This window comes from Oryzias melastigma, linkage group LG12 (assembly GCF_002922805.2).
Source record: "Oryzias melastigma strain HK-1 linkage group LG12, ASM292280v2, whole genome shotgun sequence".
In the NCBI taxonomy this organism is placed as follows: domain Eukaryota; kingdom Metazoa; phylum Chordata; class Actinopteri; order Beloniformes; family Adrianichthyidae; genus Oryzias; species Oryzias melastigma.
In genome coordinates, this window is record NC_050523.1 from 3,944,409 (window position 1) to 3,960,223 (window position 15,815).

The 15,815-nt window shown below is 42.0% G+C and overlaps 1 protein-coding gene across 4 annotated transcripts in view; it reads left to right on the top strand.

Moving 5' to 3' along the window:
* The window catches only part of LOC112162971 (tenascin), a 76,465-nt gene that overhangs the window by 33,402 nt on the left and 27,248 nt on the right, over positions 1 to 15,815 (top strand). For all 4 annotated transcript variants that reach the window (XM_036214399.1, XM_036214401.1, XM_036214402.1 and 1 more), the window contains 5 exons: positions 9,749 to 10,271; positions 10,483 to 11,796; positions 13,070 to 13,333; positions 13,410 to 13,525; positions 15,195 to 15,348. In XM_036214399.1, the coding sequence (XP_036070292.1) occupies positions 9,809 to 10,271; positions 10,483 to 11,796; positions 13,070 to 13,333; positions 13,410 to 13,525; positions 15,195 to 15,348 (2,311 nt within the window). In that variant the 5' untranslated portion in view covers positions 9,749 to 9,808. The remainder of the gene's footprint in view (positions 1 to 9,748; positions 10,272 to 10,482; positions 11,797 to 13,069; positions 13,334 to 13,409; positions 13,526 to 15,194; positions 15,349 to 15,815) is intronic.

The window sequence follows — 15,815 nt, forward strand, 5'->3', positions numbered from 1 at the left end:
GTGGCTGTTTTGGTCCAGTTGTTCCACTCTGAGCACGGAGTCTATTCAGACTCAGGAAACTCAATTAACCAGAGCTCAGTCTGATTGAAAACAAACCAAGACAACCTCAAAAGATGGGTCCGAGAGGAGGTCACGGTCAGGGATCAGGGTCGGGATCAGGGTCGGAAAGCAGGTCACGGTCAGGGATCAGGGTCGGGATCAGGGTCCAAGAGCGGTTCACGGTCCGGGATCAGGGTCCAAGAGCAGGTCACGGTCCGGGATCAGGGTCCGAGAACGGTTCACGGTCCGGGATCAGGGTCCGAGAGCAGCTCATGGTCCGGGATCAGGGTCCGAGAGCAGGTCACGGTCCAGGATCAGAGTCGTGATCAGGGTTGGGATCAGGGTCCGAGAGCGGTTCACGGTCCGGGATCAGGGTTAGGGAGCGGTTCACGGTCCGGGATCAGGGTCAGGGAGCGGTTCACGGTCCGGTATCAGGGTCCGAGAGCGGTGTACGGTCTGGGATCAGGGTCCGAGAACGGGTCACGGTCCGGGATCAGGGTCCGAGAACGGGTCACGGTCCGGGATCAGGGTCCGAGAACGGGTCACGGTCCGGGATCAGGGTCCGAGAGCGGTGTACGGTCTGGGATCAGGGTCCAAGAGCGGTGTACGGTCTGGGATCAGGGTCCAAGAGCAGTTCACGGTCAGGGATCAGGGTCGGGATCAGGGTTGGGATCAGGGTCCGAGAGCGGTTCACGGTCAGGGATCAGGGCCCACTTGAGTATATTATCGGGGCAAACGCTAATCCGTCCAACTTGAATACATCTTAAGATTAAAAAAAAAAAAAAAATTGTCCCAATTGAAAATTTGTCTGTCAACTTCAGCAGTAAACAAAACATAAACATCTGTTGTTTTTGATCATTTTAGAACAAACCCTGAAAATGTTCTGCAGTTTTTCCATCCTGTAGCCGACTACAGTTCCAGTAGATCCTTGACAAGATCGTAACTGAAGACACACAAACACCTCAATAAAACTGGAACAACTAGAACATTCTAAATTCATGTGAACTGACATGGCAAAAAATGTGTTTTATAAACCGACTTTTTTGACTTATTCCTAAATTCATCTTAATCCATCAACTAAATCACTTATTATTTTTTACATATTAAAACTTTTGTTTTAGTAAAATGAACTTAAGTATCTTTTATCGACGACAAAACATTTGATGACTTTACTTTGAAAATGGGAAGTTTCACCAACACTTTACTTTGAAGGTTTATTTACTTCTGGTCACAGTAGCGCATCGATTGTATAGTTCATGTACTTAAAATCTAACACTACTCTACATTTTAAAACATTAATAAATAACCTGAAGTGTATTTTTATTGTACTGTATTCGATTTATGAAGATTGGAGAACGGCCATCTCAGACAGATCGGAAATATCCGAGTACTCGGATTCTTGTTACAGACCAAGTGGCTACGCGAAGTGTCTTAGAGCAAAATGTTGAAGCGTTATGAATCTTTACTTTCGCTTTCACAGCTCTATTCCGATAAATTAAAGACTTAATGTTGTACAATTCCCATCGGGCACAAACTACAATTAAGAATTTCTCTTCTATGATCAATTTTCAAATAGATGGTGCTTTCGTGAATTAAAAAGGACGCCATCCATCCGTCACTTGCAAAACGTAGTCACTGATTGGTTCAATGGTTTAATTTTAAATGTGTGTTAAATGGTCGTTCCGTGTTTTGTAGCCTGGAAACAATTGTAGAATTTTGCATAGTGACTCATGAAAGCATAAACTTTCCATTGGGAGTGCTCGCTTGAACGCACGTTTCCGAGGCCGGTTTGAACGCAGCATCAAAGGTCCAACTTTAGCCTCTGTTTTCTCTGCAAGTCGGTCAGAACAACCACAAACTTGATGGTTGAAGGTCTAGAATTTAAGGACATAAGTTCACCTTCGTGTCTCAATCTCAGATTTTAGTGACGTTCATCTCCGCGTTGAAACGCTTGTAACCATGACAACCGTCAGAAAACGATCCAAAACCTCTTTGAAGCGAACGGCTTCTGAGGTCTGGACTCGAACCGGAGCCGGCGAGGACGTCCGCCACGCAACAGTGGGAGAATTCATAATCTGTTAATGAGGCTGCAGTTTGTATCTTTGCCACACTAACCGCTCCTGCAACGACTTCCAGCTGCTGCAGATGTTTATCAGCCATTCCTGCTCCAGATTCATGGAAAATAAAACGGTTTAACTAAAAAAAATACCCAGCATGTGCTGTCGTTTGGCGGCGGAGCAAATTCCCGACGCGCAGCGGTCCACTTCATGTGGGGGGGTGTCCCGCACGCGGACGCTTCTCCACACGACCTGCTGCCATCTCCATGCAGTCACACTTTCAGCTTCAGCCAAGCTGCAGCTTTTACGGCGTCTGGAGGCCGAGGAGGTTTCTCGCCGCCTCTCCTTGACTGAGTAAAACAGATGTCCAGAATCCGAGGCCAACATTCCCGTTTTCTCCGTTCCACGTGGGAAAGTTCCCTTTTTGCTGCCAGTGTGTGGGAATCGAACTCTAACCCAGCAGAAGAGGATTCTAATTCAGTGAACAGACTTCCCCTTTTTTCCTTTAAATCATCTGGCCGTGCCCTTTGGTTGATGGAAACGTCTCCGTGTTTGAAAGGACCTCCACCTCGTGAGGAGGAGGAGGAGGAGGAGGAGGAGGAGGAGGAGGAGGTGTGCGTGTTTTTAAAGAGTCTGCGGGAGTTTAACGCCCTGAAGGCGTGAAAGTCTTAAATCTCACTGCGTAAACATTTTAATCACAGAACATGCCGAGCGTGCAGCCCACACAGCAGCAGCTGACCTGAAGATCAACCACCATGAGGAGGACCTTGATCCGGGATGGGGGGGTCTTTAAGGAGTTTACAACATTTTAAAGTTTAAGTTTTAAAGAAAATGAAAACTGTCAATGAAATAAAGCGAGAAAAAAACTAGTGAGAGGATCTATCCCAGAGGTCTGCAACCGTCTGGCTCTTCTCCTCCATTGTGGCTCTTGGGTTGAAGAAAAACAAAGATTTTTGTTAAAAGAAGTTACTATTTACTAACAAACTAACTAACATTTAAAAATATATATAGTTTTTAATTCTTCCAGACATCAAACTACCTACCACTAGATTTGCTCCATCGAGACGACCGCATGTGACACAAGAAGTCTTTTATTTTGAAAGGAAGTCTTGTGAACTTCTGTGAAAAGTTATAAACTGTTTCATATTGGGAGAAAAAATATATTTTGACTTAGTTTGTTTTATTTGTACAAAAATAGTAGTTTTCTTTTTAATATTTCTCATCACATAAAAGCATTTTTGGTCAGTGAGAAATCTAAGTGATAAAGGTTGCAGACCCTTGATCTATCCTAAAGATTAAATCTTGATTTTTTTTTTTTTCTCATCAGAATTAACCTTTTAACACTTAGGCCTCAAAATGGCCGCCTGGACTTTTCTGCTAATTTAGACTCTGAAAGGGTCAGAGAATCTCCTAGAAATGTATTCCCAGAATACATTGAATTTTCAATATCTATCGTCATTTTACAATTTATTCTGTTTCATAATAGTGTCATAAAAATCTAAAATGTAAAAAAACACGTAATCGAAATGTGATTTTTAGGGTTTTTAGTGAGAAAATCAGTGGATATGACAGGTTTTGTCCAATGTCAAACTATTTACAACAACATTTCTGGATCTTTTTCTCAAAATGTGCAAAAATCACGTTTGGTGTTAAATGGTTAACTAATGTTTATGATTTATAGTAATTTTAAATTGTTAACACAATTATCCCAGTAGATTGTGAAGGAGAAAAGCGGCTTGACGAGCTTTCATGTTTGCATTTAATTATAAAAGATTTGCAGATTTAAAAATGTACTTTGTGATGATATAATTGTCACATTGTCACAAATATATAATAATATATTAGGACTGGAAAAGGTTTAGATCTTTTTGTGATTCCGCCTCAAATGTTGTTCCAGACGTTTTGCTTTATTTTTTGTTTGTTTTTAAATCTTCAAAGGGGCTATACTTTAAAAAAAAACTCAACTTTTTGAGCTTTTAAGTGTATTCTACTGAACATTCTTCACTATAAAGAGCCCTAAAGCCGTATTTTGTCTGCAGCAGCCCCTCCCATATCCACAAAAAAGGGCGGATCTTCACGATCTGATGTCACAGAGTGAGACCGCCCCTTTCAGGAAGAGTCAGCTCTGACAGCTCCGCCTTCAGTCTAACACAACACCCAATTTCTCCACTGAGCTAGTGGTGATCAGCAGAAAACTTTCATTTTAGATGCAGAATAAATATATATATATATATATATATATATATATTTTTTTTTACATTTTAGCTACTTTCATTGTTTTCTTTTAGCTTGATTTGTTTGACAGGTCATTTTAAGGCCACATATAAATTATTAAAACTTGGAATTCTGTAATTCAAACAGTGGAAAACGAATACACAAAAAATGTCATTAAAAAATCGGTTAGTATTTAGTTAATAATCTGACTTCAGACGGCTTGCAGATTATTTTTTTTAAGTTTTTGTCAAATATTTGCTGTTTAAAATTATGTTCTTTTAATAAAATTCACTGATCAAAGTCTTTAAATGCAGTTTTTTTACATGTAAAAGCTGTTTAGCTCTTAGTTTTTAATTGCAAACTCTTTAAAATAACACTTTTAATCACCAAACAAAAATATAAATCGATCTCGAAATAAATGAAGCCCCGATTCACATCCAGATCCGGATGGAGAAGTGTTCCCAGTGACAACAAACCTGGAAGAACTGTTGGAACTGGAGCGAAGGAGTCTAAACAACGTGCAGAACATCTGTTTTTACGATCCAAACAAAGCAGATCAGCGAACATGAGAGCAAACGGGTCTGGAGGCCAAACACAGAAACTGTTTCTATTCAGGCAGATAACGAGTCGTTAATCTAATCTGGTTGAAGATTAAGTTAATCCTGAAAAGGAAAGAAAAGAAAAGTCCTTCTGATGCCATTTGTTTACATTTTTGTAAATTAATCTATGACTCTAAGACACTTTAGTTATAATGTACATGTTAATTATTTAATATTTGCTTTTAAGTATAAAAAAAATCAGTTCATGAAATTAAAATCTTTTTGTTATTTTATAAATCAAGACTTATGATTTTTTTTTTTTCTGAAATTTTCATTTGATAAATGGCAAAAAGGTGAACGGTAAATTTAATGGCTTATGGGTGTAACCATGGCAACTAAAAGCGAGCAGGCTTTTATAGACCTCATTGGAGTTTTCATCTCTTCCTGGAAGGGACGTTCCTGTTTTTCTGCAGGATGAAGGTGAACATCTGGGAGGAGTAAATGTCATCCCTTTTTCTTAAATATTTGGGGTGTAAAATGATTTTTTTCTAACTTTAGTTCCAAGTTTGCAAACACAGATAACGGCTGGTGTAAACATCAGCGAATAGCCTCATTTTTCCATCGTTCTTGAGTGGAAAAAAGATATCTGGAGAAACCAAATGTGGATCTGATCAGGATCCTCTTCACCTGAACACCTGCAGAGCCAAGGATTCCTCCTTTGAAACCAAGACCTCAATTTATGTGCGTCATATAAAGCGTCCTGGAGCGACATGAAACCCGATATTGGTTTGTGTTTACGGCTCACCAGATGTGTGAGAACTCATGAAACCGGATCGGGGGGATATTTCTGTGCCTAACCAGGTAAGATGAAGAGCGGGGGGGTTAAAGAGGGGTCGGGTCGGAGCACCTTCAGGCGCCCATCCTGGTTTATTGGTTTCCCCCAACATAAATCTCTGGCGTCCTTCAGAGGAAAATCCAGCAAAGCTGCACAGACTCCATATTTTGGGAGAAAAATGCTCTTTGGTTTGTCGGCTCATCAATTCTGAGTCAGGAAGCATGTTTGGGATTAACTTTGTCCTTTTAACGTCTGCAACTTGTCAGCTAGAAAACTCCTCCGTGCTCTCTTTTGGTCAAATTTTATTTTCAACCAGAAAAGCTGCATTACCTGTGATAATGCTAGTGTGAATGCTTTTTGCTGAAAGTGTCGCTGGAGACGCTGATGCTCTTTGCTGAAAATGCAATAGCTGGAAATGTCATTAAAGAACTATGAAGTTCTGAAAAATTTCTAGTAAAATACATGCTAATTTTCCAAAAAATATTTAGCGTTTTGCTTATATATGAGCTAAACTCTAAATTATCCAATAACCTCAGTGGATTCCAAATTAACAATAAATAAATAAATAAAATAAAAAGCTAGGACATTGCTTACATACTAGCCAACCTCCAAATTAGCATTAAATTTCTCAGTTAACTAAATTAGTCAAAAACGTTACACATTTCTAAATTATTAGCTAAACTCAAAATTAGAATGAAAAAAACTTAGATGCCAAATTAGCAAAAAAAATAGACTAGTACATTGCTCGATTATTAGCTCAGCCTCAAATTAGCATTAAAAAAAACTTAGTAGATGCAAGATTAGCACAAAATAGCTAGCACTTTACATAATTGCTAGCTAAACTCCAAATTAGCATAAAACTCTTCAGTAAACTAAATAACTTTAAAAAGTTAGCCTTTTGCTAAATTACTAGCTAAACTCCAAATTAGCATAAAAACCTCAGTAGATGCCAAATTAGCAGAAAAATGCTAGCACTTTGCTTAATTGTTAGCTAAACTCCAAATTAGCGGCTTGTTGCTAATCTAGTTAAAATTTTGAAATTTGAAGATTTTTTAATTCATTTCCTATGAGGCATACTTTGCTCAATATTTAAAATATCTTAAAGTTTTATGAATACCAAAAGTACATGCTTAATTATTAGTTCAAATTAGCATTAAAAAAACCTTAGTAAATGCCAGATTACGGAATTGCTAGCTAAACTCCAAATTAGGCTAAAATCCCTCAGTAAACTAACTAACTCAAAAAGTTAGCCTTTTGCTAAATTACTAGCTAAATTCCAAATTAGCATAAAACCTCAGTTAATATATATATATATATATATATATATATATATATATAGACTAGCAAATTGCTTAATTATTAGCTCAACTTCAAATTAGCATAAAAAACCTCAGTAGATGCCAAATTAGCACAAAAAAGCTGGCGTCTTCTAGGACTTTACTTATTTGCTAGCTAAACTCCAAATTAGAGGCTTGTTGCTAATCAAGTTAATATTTTGAAATTCGAAGACTTCTTCATTCATTTCCTATGAGACATATTTTGCTCAATATTTCAAAATTTTTAAAGTTTTATGAATAGCAAAAGTACAAGCAGTAATGTCCTGAACAAGATTGCTGAAATCGCTAAAAATGCAGTTGAGTTTTTATCTGCCAAAACACGTACAGAAAGGAGCAGGAGAATCACTTTAGTGTGAATGCCTACTAAGCAATCACACAATTATTGGAATCTAACAATATATCATCATTTGTGAATCTGAACGTCTGCAAACTATTTTAAATTCCTCTCTGCGGTCGAACGCCTCCGCCTGCTCCACTTTAAGAGCTTTGATTTATGTGCAGGTGTTTGATTTCTGCATCTCTGGACTTTATCGTCTCCTGGATCTGGAGAGCAGAAGGAGACGTGAGAGCGTCGCCATGGTTACAGGCAGACACTCGCATGAAATGTTTGTCTGATCGGCAGCAGATATCCGAGCAGCGGCTCGATGCTTTCCAGAAGCTCTCATTAGGTCACGCTGGGGTTCACCGCCGGTCCTTCTATTTCTGAAACTGCTGCAAAGTGCCTGTCCAATCAGAAACCATAACACCCTGGTGGGCGGAGCCGTCTGGCGACACCTCTGAAGGTCAAAATGTAACTTTCCGTGTTCGATCATTTTAAAACCCTGTCACAAACGAAGGACTTCCCACACATGAGAAGATGTCATTTCGTCTGTGCAGATGAATAATAATTCTCCAGCTGTGGACCCACAGCTGTGGATTCGTTACGGTTAAAGCTTTCATGCACAGCGAAGCCTAAAGAGGTTTAAACGGTTCTGAACAGCTGGTTTGTTTTCATATAAAAGTTGTAAGTTAATGTTGGCTTCATACTTGAAACCCACTCAGATAAAAATCATGTTTTTTCTGATGATGGAGGACGGATGTAAAGAAAATTGAGCTCAAAATTACATTTGAGTATTTATCAATATTGACCAGACATGATTTGTCCGATTCAAGAAATGTTCTCTAATAATATATATATATATATATATATATATAGTAAACATTTGATTAATAATTTGATAAAACCACCTTTACTTTCCTGGAATATAAATCTGAAAAGTAACAAACGTTCGAGTTTACACAAACAAGATATTTAACAAAACGATAGATGTTGGGCTTATGTTTTTTTCTGAGATTTAAAACTCAAAATATTTGAGTTTTGGATTTGGACACCCCTCTAAACCGTGAGGGCCACATAACTGCTGGGGTCGGTTTGTAGGCTAACAGAAAAAGTGTATCAATTACCGCCCAAATGTAAAGATTTATGGTTTTCCACAAATAGCCAAATTTGAAATAATTCATTTCTGTAATCTTCACAGAAAATATAATACTGAAAGCTTTTAAAAATTAAAAATTACCAGCGATAGATTTAATAGCTGAAGATGCTTAAATTGATAGCTAAAACATTGAAGCTGATGGTTGAAAACGCTGAAGTTGATACCTAGATAAAAAATTACTGAACAGCCAAATTAGTCGAAAAAACGAAAAAATGTCAAAATTAGCCAAAACAGCTAGCATATCACTGAAATATTAGCTAAATGCCAAATTAGCGTTAAAAAAACTTTAAAATGTCTAATTTAGCCAAAGCAATTGGCAACAAGCTTAAAATATTAGCTAAACTCCAAATTAGCCTAAACAACTGAAAAAAAGCCTAAATTAGCTAAAACAGCTAGCATGTAAATATTAGCCTAACTCGAAAACAACCTAAAAAACTTTGAAAAAAGCCTAAATTAGCCAAAACAGCTAGCATGTAGCTAAAATATTAGCTAAATTCTAAATTAGCCTAAACAACTGAAAAAAAGCCCAAATTAGCTAAAACAGCTAGCATGTAAATATTAGCCTTACTACAAAACAACCTAAAAAACTTTGAAAAAAGCCTAAATTAGCCAAAACAGCTAGCATGTAGCTAAAATATTAGCTAAACTCCGAAACAGCCTAAAACATTTTTAGTAACCTTAGTCCGGATCCGGCCCCTGGGCTTTGACTTTGACACATGTACCTTACTCTAACAAATTCTCTACTCTTCTCCAATTATTTTTCTAAAACTCTCTCTCCTTCTTAAAAATGTAACCAGAACATTTTTCAGACATATTCTCATTTTCCAGATGGATGCTTCTCTCTGACGATGTAAAACAGATCTTTGTAGGAACATACTTGAGTGAAAGCCAGGAACCATATGAGACCTTTTTAGAGTCTTCAGTACATTTTTCAGCGCTTTAGTTCTTCAAAGTTTTTTCTAGATTAAACATTCAGGAGAATTCTATGTTCTTCACATTTATGTTTTTGAAATGTTTTGTGCTCATTAAATATGAAAAGAAAAAGTTTCAAAAATAAATTCAGCTGAGATTTGTCTCTTTTGCTTGGATTTGACTTTTAGCAATTTTCTGCCTTTTTGAGCTGTGATCTGTATTATTAAACTTTTCTTTTGGGTTTTCTGCAGGTATTTCAGATAATTTTCTGCTTTTCTTGCACATTCCTTCTTTTCACAGAGTTTTAACCATCTTTTTTTTGGGTTCATTTATCTTCCAGAACCTTCAGCAGAACCAGGATTGGCCCTCTACAGATCCAGTTTCGCACTTCCTGTCCGACATGGGCGCACAAAGCCTTCTGGGCTGCTTCCTTCTCTGCGCTCTGTTCAGCTTTCCCGATGCCGGACTCGTCAAGAAAATCCTGCGGCATCGACGGCAGGCTCTTACGGAACATAACGTGACGCTCCCCGGTGCGGGCCACCCGGTGGTTTTCAGCCACGTCTACAACATCAACGTCCCGGCCAGCTCGCTGTGCTCCGTGGACCTGGACGCGTCAGAGGGTCAAAGCCTCCAAACTAAAGGCGGGGTGGACGGAGACCAGGTCACAGAGCACACGGTCGACGGGGACAACCAGATCGTCTTCACGCACCGCATCAACATACCCCGGCAGGCCTGCGGCTGCGGCGACCACCTGCCCGGCCTCAAGGAGCTCATGAGCCGACTGGAGATGCTGGAAGGAGAAGTTTCGGCCCTGAGGGAGCAGTGTGGCGGGGAGGGGGCCTGCTGTGGAGCGCCTGTCACAGGTAGAGTCTTTAGATCTGAATGTTTCGGCCAGAGCCGTAACCGAATCCTGGATTTGTCTGACTTTATTGAAACGTACTTCACATCTGTTCCCTTCATCTGCCTGGATTTCTCTAGAATTTAATGCTTGAATGAGAATTTCTCGGTTCACCTCTTTGGTTCGCTCCTCATCTGAGTTTATTGACTACAAAGATTTGATGTTTTTGCTTTCAGGTGAGCTGCGAACCAAACCTTTCTGCGGTGGTCATGGGAACTACAGCTCTGAAACCTGCGGCTGCGTCTGCGAGCCCGGCTGGAGAGGACCCAACTGCTCTGAGCCCGAGTGTCCCGGCGGCTGCCAGGACCGCGGTCGCTGCGTGGACGGGAGGTGTGAGTGTTGGCGTGGGTTCACCGGAGACGACTGCTCGGTTCAAGTCTGCCCTGTGAGCTGCAGCGCACACGGCCGCTGTGTCGGCACCGTCTGTGTCTGTGAGGACGGTTTCCACGGCGACGACTGCTCTCTGAGCCGCTGCTTGAACGACTGCTTGGGCCGTGGTCACTGTGACGACGGCGACTGTGTGTGTGACGAACCTTGGACGGGCTTCGACTGCTCCGAGCTCATCTGTCCTAAGGACTGCTACGACCGCGGCCGCTGCGTGAACGGCACCTGCTTCTGCGACGAGGGCTTCAGCGGCGAGGACTGCGGGCAGCACAGCTGCCCCAACGACTGCCGCGGCAACGGCTTCTGCGTGGACGGCAAATGCATCTGCACGGCGGGCTACAGCGGGGAGGACTGCTCCCAGCTCACCTGTCTGAGCGACTGCAGCGGCAGGGGAACCTGCATCAAGGGGATGTGCATGTGCGACTCCGGCTACCACGGTGAAGACTGCAGCCAGCTGGCGTGCGTGAACAACTGCAACAGCAGGGGGCAGTGCATCAACGGGCGGTGCTCCTGCGACGCCGGCTTCCAGGGAGACGACTGCGCTGAGCTGTCCTGCCCCAACGGCTGTCGGCAGAGGGGGCAGTGCGTGAACGGGCAGTGCGTCTGCGACCAAGGCTTCGCCGGCGAGGACTGCAGCATCCGCACCTGCCCCTCCAACTGTTACGGCCGCGGCACCTGCGTGCAGGGCCGCTGCATTTGCCACGCGGGCTTCACCGGCAGGGACTGCAGCGAGCTGAGCTGCCCCAACAACTGCAGGGGGCGGGGCCGCTGCGTGGACGGCCAGTGCGTCTGCGACGAAGGCTTCAGCGGGGAGGACTGCAGCCGGAGGGCCTGCCCCAACGACTGCGTGGGCCGCGGATACTGCCTGGAGGGCAAGTGTGTCTGCCAGGAAGGCTTCTCGGGAGACGACTGCTCCATCCTCTCCTGCCCGGAGAACTGCAACGGCAGGGGGCGCTGCGTGGACGGGAGGTGCTCATGTGAGAGCGGCTATGCGGGAATCAGCTGTGCTGAGCTGAGCTGCAGCAACAACTGCCATGAGAGAGGAAGCTGCGTGAACGGGCAGTGCGTCTGCGACGAGGGCTACATCGGAGAGGACTGCTCAGAAGGTGAGAAGTCACATGGATCCACAGAAGCGCTAACCGAGGGGGTTTGGGTTGGCCGGGGTTGTAGAGAGGAGTGGCCTTGAGGCTCGTACGACTACTAACGCCGATCATCTTTTGATCTAATTTTAGAGCATCCCCAATGGTCTTTTAATAAATAACTCTTTAAGAGCACTGACAGTGCCCTGATGCCATACTTTAGTCATTTGTCAGGGGCGTCTACTGGCTCCTGACATCTGTACGTGATGCTAGATACATAGCATTACATAATAATAATGCCCACACAGCCTACACTTTGATTGCCTGCATGCAAGGAGCGCGTGTGTGTGTTGTTCGTCCATCGGGATCGATGAGGACCATCTAGTCATCCTGAGGGTGGGTGGGTTGGCCTCTGTGGGTGCGTAGATGGCTGGTCAGGCCGATTGGCAGCTTTGATATTGTCTTTGAATTGCTTCTTTTGCCCGCTGTGGGAGCGTTTGCCGTGCCTCAGTTCGCCATACAGCAGTTTCTTGGGAAGTCGGTGGTCTGGTATGCGAACAACATGGCCTGCCCAGCGAAGCTGGACCTGCATCAAGGTAGTATAGATGCTGGGCATGTTCGCACGGGAGAGCACATCTGTGTAAGGAATCTTGTCTTGCCACTTAATGCAGAGAAGTTTTCTGAGGCTGGTGGTATGGAAGTGGTTGAGCTTCTTGGCATGGCGTTTGTAAACAGTCCATGACTCACATCCGTAGAGCAGTGTGGTGAGAACTACGGCTTTGTACACTTTAAGCTACGTACCCCATGGGCAAGTGGGATGCGGTCTCCCACTTCTCATGGTGGAGAAGGTTTGGCGAACCTTCAAGATCCATATTTCTTGAAGGTGAGAAAAGTCGAGTGTGGTCTCAGGAGACGAGACAAAGAGCCTTGGTTGAGATAGATAAGTGAGCTCAGAGAAAAGCGTCCGTTCTTGGTGAGTAGTATCACCAGCAGCATGCCCATAGAAAAATGTGCATGAACATTTTGGCTCTACAGGTTCACCAGGTTGTCTATGATTTTAGAATTTCATGCAGACCACCCATGAGTCCTTGCAGGTTTGCCTATATTTTGCCACCCGTAAGAACAGTTGTGACAAAAGCATTATCAGAGGTTCAAACTCTGACGTTTCTACTCCAAACTAAATCTGGAGGTCTTGGTTTGTGTTCTTGGCTCTTCTCTGTGCTGCTAGCTGCTCTGGAGTTTGCATTACTTCTTTATAGTTAATAAGAAACCATCTGAGAAAACATCTTCCTCTTTCCAGTCTCTCCTCCAAAGGACCTGACAGTCGGTGAGGTCACTGAGGACACTGTGGACCTGTCCTGGGACAACGAGATGCTGGTCACGGAGTACCTGGTCACATACGTTCCCACAATTCCTGGAGGTCTTCTCATGGAGTTCACCGTGGCTGGAGACCAAAGTGCCGCCACAGTTAAGGAGCTGGAACCTGGGATGGAGTACCTGATCAACGTCTACGCCGTCCTGAGCAACAAGAGGAGCATCCCCGTCAGCGCCAGGGTGATCACGGGTACGCCTCCTGTCCGGGTCGCTCCCGAGAGGCTCGGACGATGGAATAGCTGATTATTTTGGGTTCATCCTTGCAGATCTTCCTCAGCCACAGGGTTTGAGGTTCAAGTCCGTGAGGGAGACATCCGTGGAGGTGGTGTGGGACCAGCTGGAGATCTCCTTTGATGGCTGGGAGATCTATTTCCGTAACACGGTGAGCCCGACCTTCTTTTCTAGAGCCTTTGTTTCATTTCTGTGGTAGAGATGATGCAAAACCTGCATCGATTTCATTGCAGAGCTTTCTTTTTCATGTGGAAAACCTGAACGATTGCAGGGCTGGATGCCACCAAACTGCAGCCTGCGATCTGAAAAAACTCTTCCAGCTGGAACTTGAAACCTTTTTCCATCTTCCCTTGAGGTTTTAAGCTCAGAGTTAAACATCCCGTCCTCTTCTTACCTTTGAATATAAGATTTTTTAGCCACAGTTTCCTGAGGTTTGTGTAAAATCTATTTGCTTTGGGCTGAACGCCCACGAAGAACCGTTTTCCTCACAAGTTTCTCCAGTTTGCCTCAAACAGACGCACTTTTCAACATGATGTTGTTGGCAGACACATTCAGACTGTTGAATCATGTGACCCATCAGAAAGCTCTCTGTACTACTCGTGTCTGATGGAGAAATCTCACTTTTTTTGGTCCCTGAAGAGGAAATTGATCCAGTATTTCATTGTTTATTGCAGGGGTTACGTTCTAAATTTAACAGGTGAAATGTACAAAATATAGAATTTTAGATGTTTGACTTAACTGCACACTTCATACACTCAGAAAGACATGAACATTTTCCCTCTTTTCTGTCCTTTTTAAACTCTCAAAATTCAAACCAAAGTCCAGTGTTAGAGGAAGAAAACCAAGTTTTGATTGCAATTAAGATTAGTCTATTTTTTTTCTCCTTTTCTTTTTTTTCATGTATTTTGTTTGATGCTATGTTCACACCTGGCTCAGCAAATGTGTGTTAAAGTGACCAATTCCAATGAAAAGTCTGTAAACTTGCACATTTGCGCATATCGGGTTTCTGTGTTTAAAACTGAATTGGAATCACTAACTTGTAGCTGTTTTTAATTAATTAATTTGTTTTAATCTATTTTAGTTTAAAACAACCCACTTTGGTCATTCTTAACTAGAATTTTGAGTGTAAAGATTTTTCATTTTTAAAACTTTTCTCCTTTTTAGCCTAATTTATTTCTTTTTCTTTCCTTCAAACTTTCTTTCCAGCTTTATTTTCCCATTTATTTGCGTTATTTATTTTCTGGCATTTTGCATTTTTTATTTATTGGTTCTTTTCTTCTATCTGCCTTTTTGTGATCCGTCTAAAGTCATTAACATGCTAGTATCCAAGTCAATCGACTATATTTTACTGTCCCACATGAAATTATATTATAACTATAATAATTTGAATTACTACTAATAATTTCTTCCAGATGAAACGATGCAGAGAAGTTCATTTTTGCACCATCTATGGGCGAATTGATGCAGCTGTGAGAGAATTTAAATATGATTGATGAGGTAAAATAAAAAATAAAAAAGTGGTTGATGAAAAATTTTAAATTTCAAGAAATTGTTCTTATTTTAAAAAATATTTAAAAAGTGATGGAAATAAACAATTCTTGACCTCCTTGTTGTTTCTTGGCTCAACAAGCAGGTTCCTTTCAAAATAAAATGACCAAAAGAACAGAAATGAAGTCTAGAGACACATTTATACTAAAAAATAATCTCCAAATATCATATTCAAATGCACCAATCTTTAATATTTAAGTTTACCAACTTTGTCCTTTTATTTTGAAGGTTGTTTCAGTATTTTCTGATGCTTCATTTTTGTCCACCTGCAGAAAGAAGAAAACGGGAAAGTCGAGAGCATCCTCCCCCCCTCCCAAAACCAGTTGGTCCAGTCCGGGCTTGGACCGGGCCAGGAGTACGAGGTCTCCGTCAGCATCATCAAGAACAACACCAGAGGACCCCAAACATCCAAAAGAGTCACCACCAGTGAGTCCAGACACCCAGAAAAAGAAACAAATCTCCAGCTGGAAACTGCGGCTGTTTCCACAAATCGAAGCGATTTGAGGGGAATAATAAGTCAGTCAGAAAGAATTTCAGAGCAGCAGGAAAATGTCAGCTTGAATCTGCGTCGTCACTAAATCTCGCTGGTCGTTCCCGTCGTCAGCTCGTTGGACTTTTCATCGGAACACAAATCACTTTGGAAAGCGACTCCGCCATCAGGGTTCGGTTGTCGCTCACTAAACCAGACGTTTCTGTTGTTTTTGGAAGTGCTGCTCATTTGACGGGACCTTCAACGGATTTTTCCACACCTTCTTCTCAAAAATAGATTTTTCTTTTGGTGATGGCAGTCGACAGGAAACAATTTTATTTCTGCACATAATAATAAATCTGTGTTTGTTAAAGTAGAAAAAGTTTTAAAAAAGGGTCATCTGGACTCAGTTGTTTGAAATTGA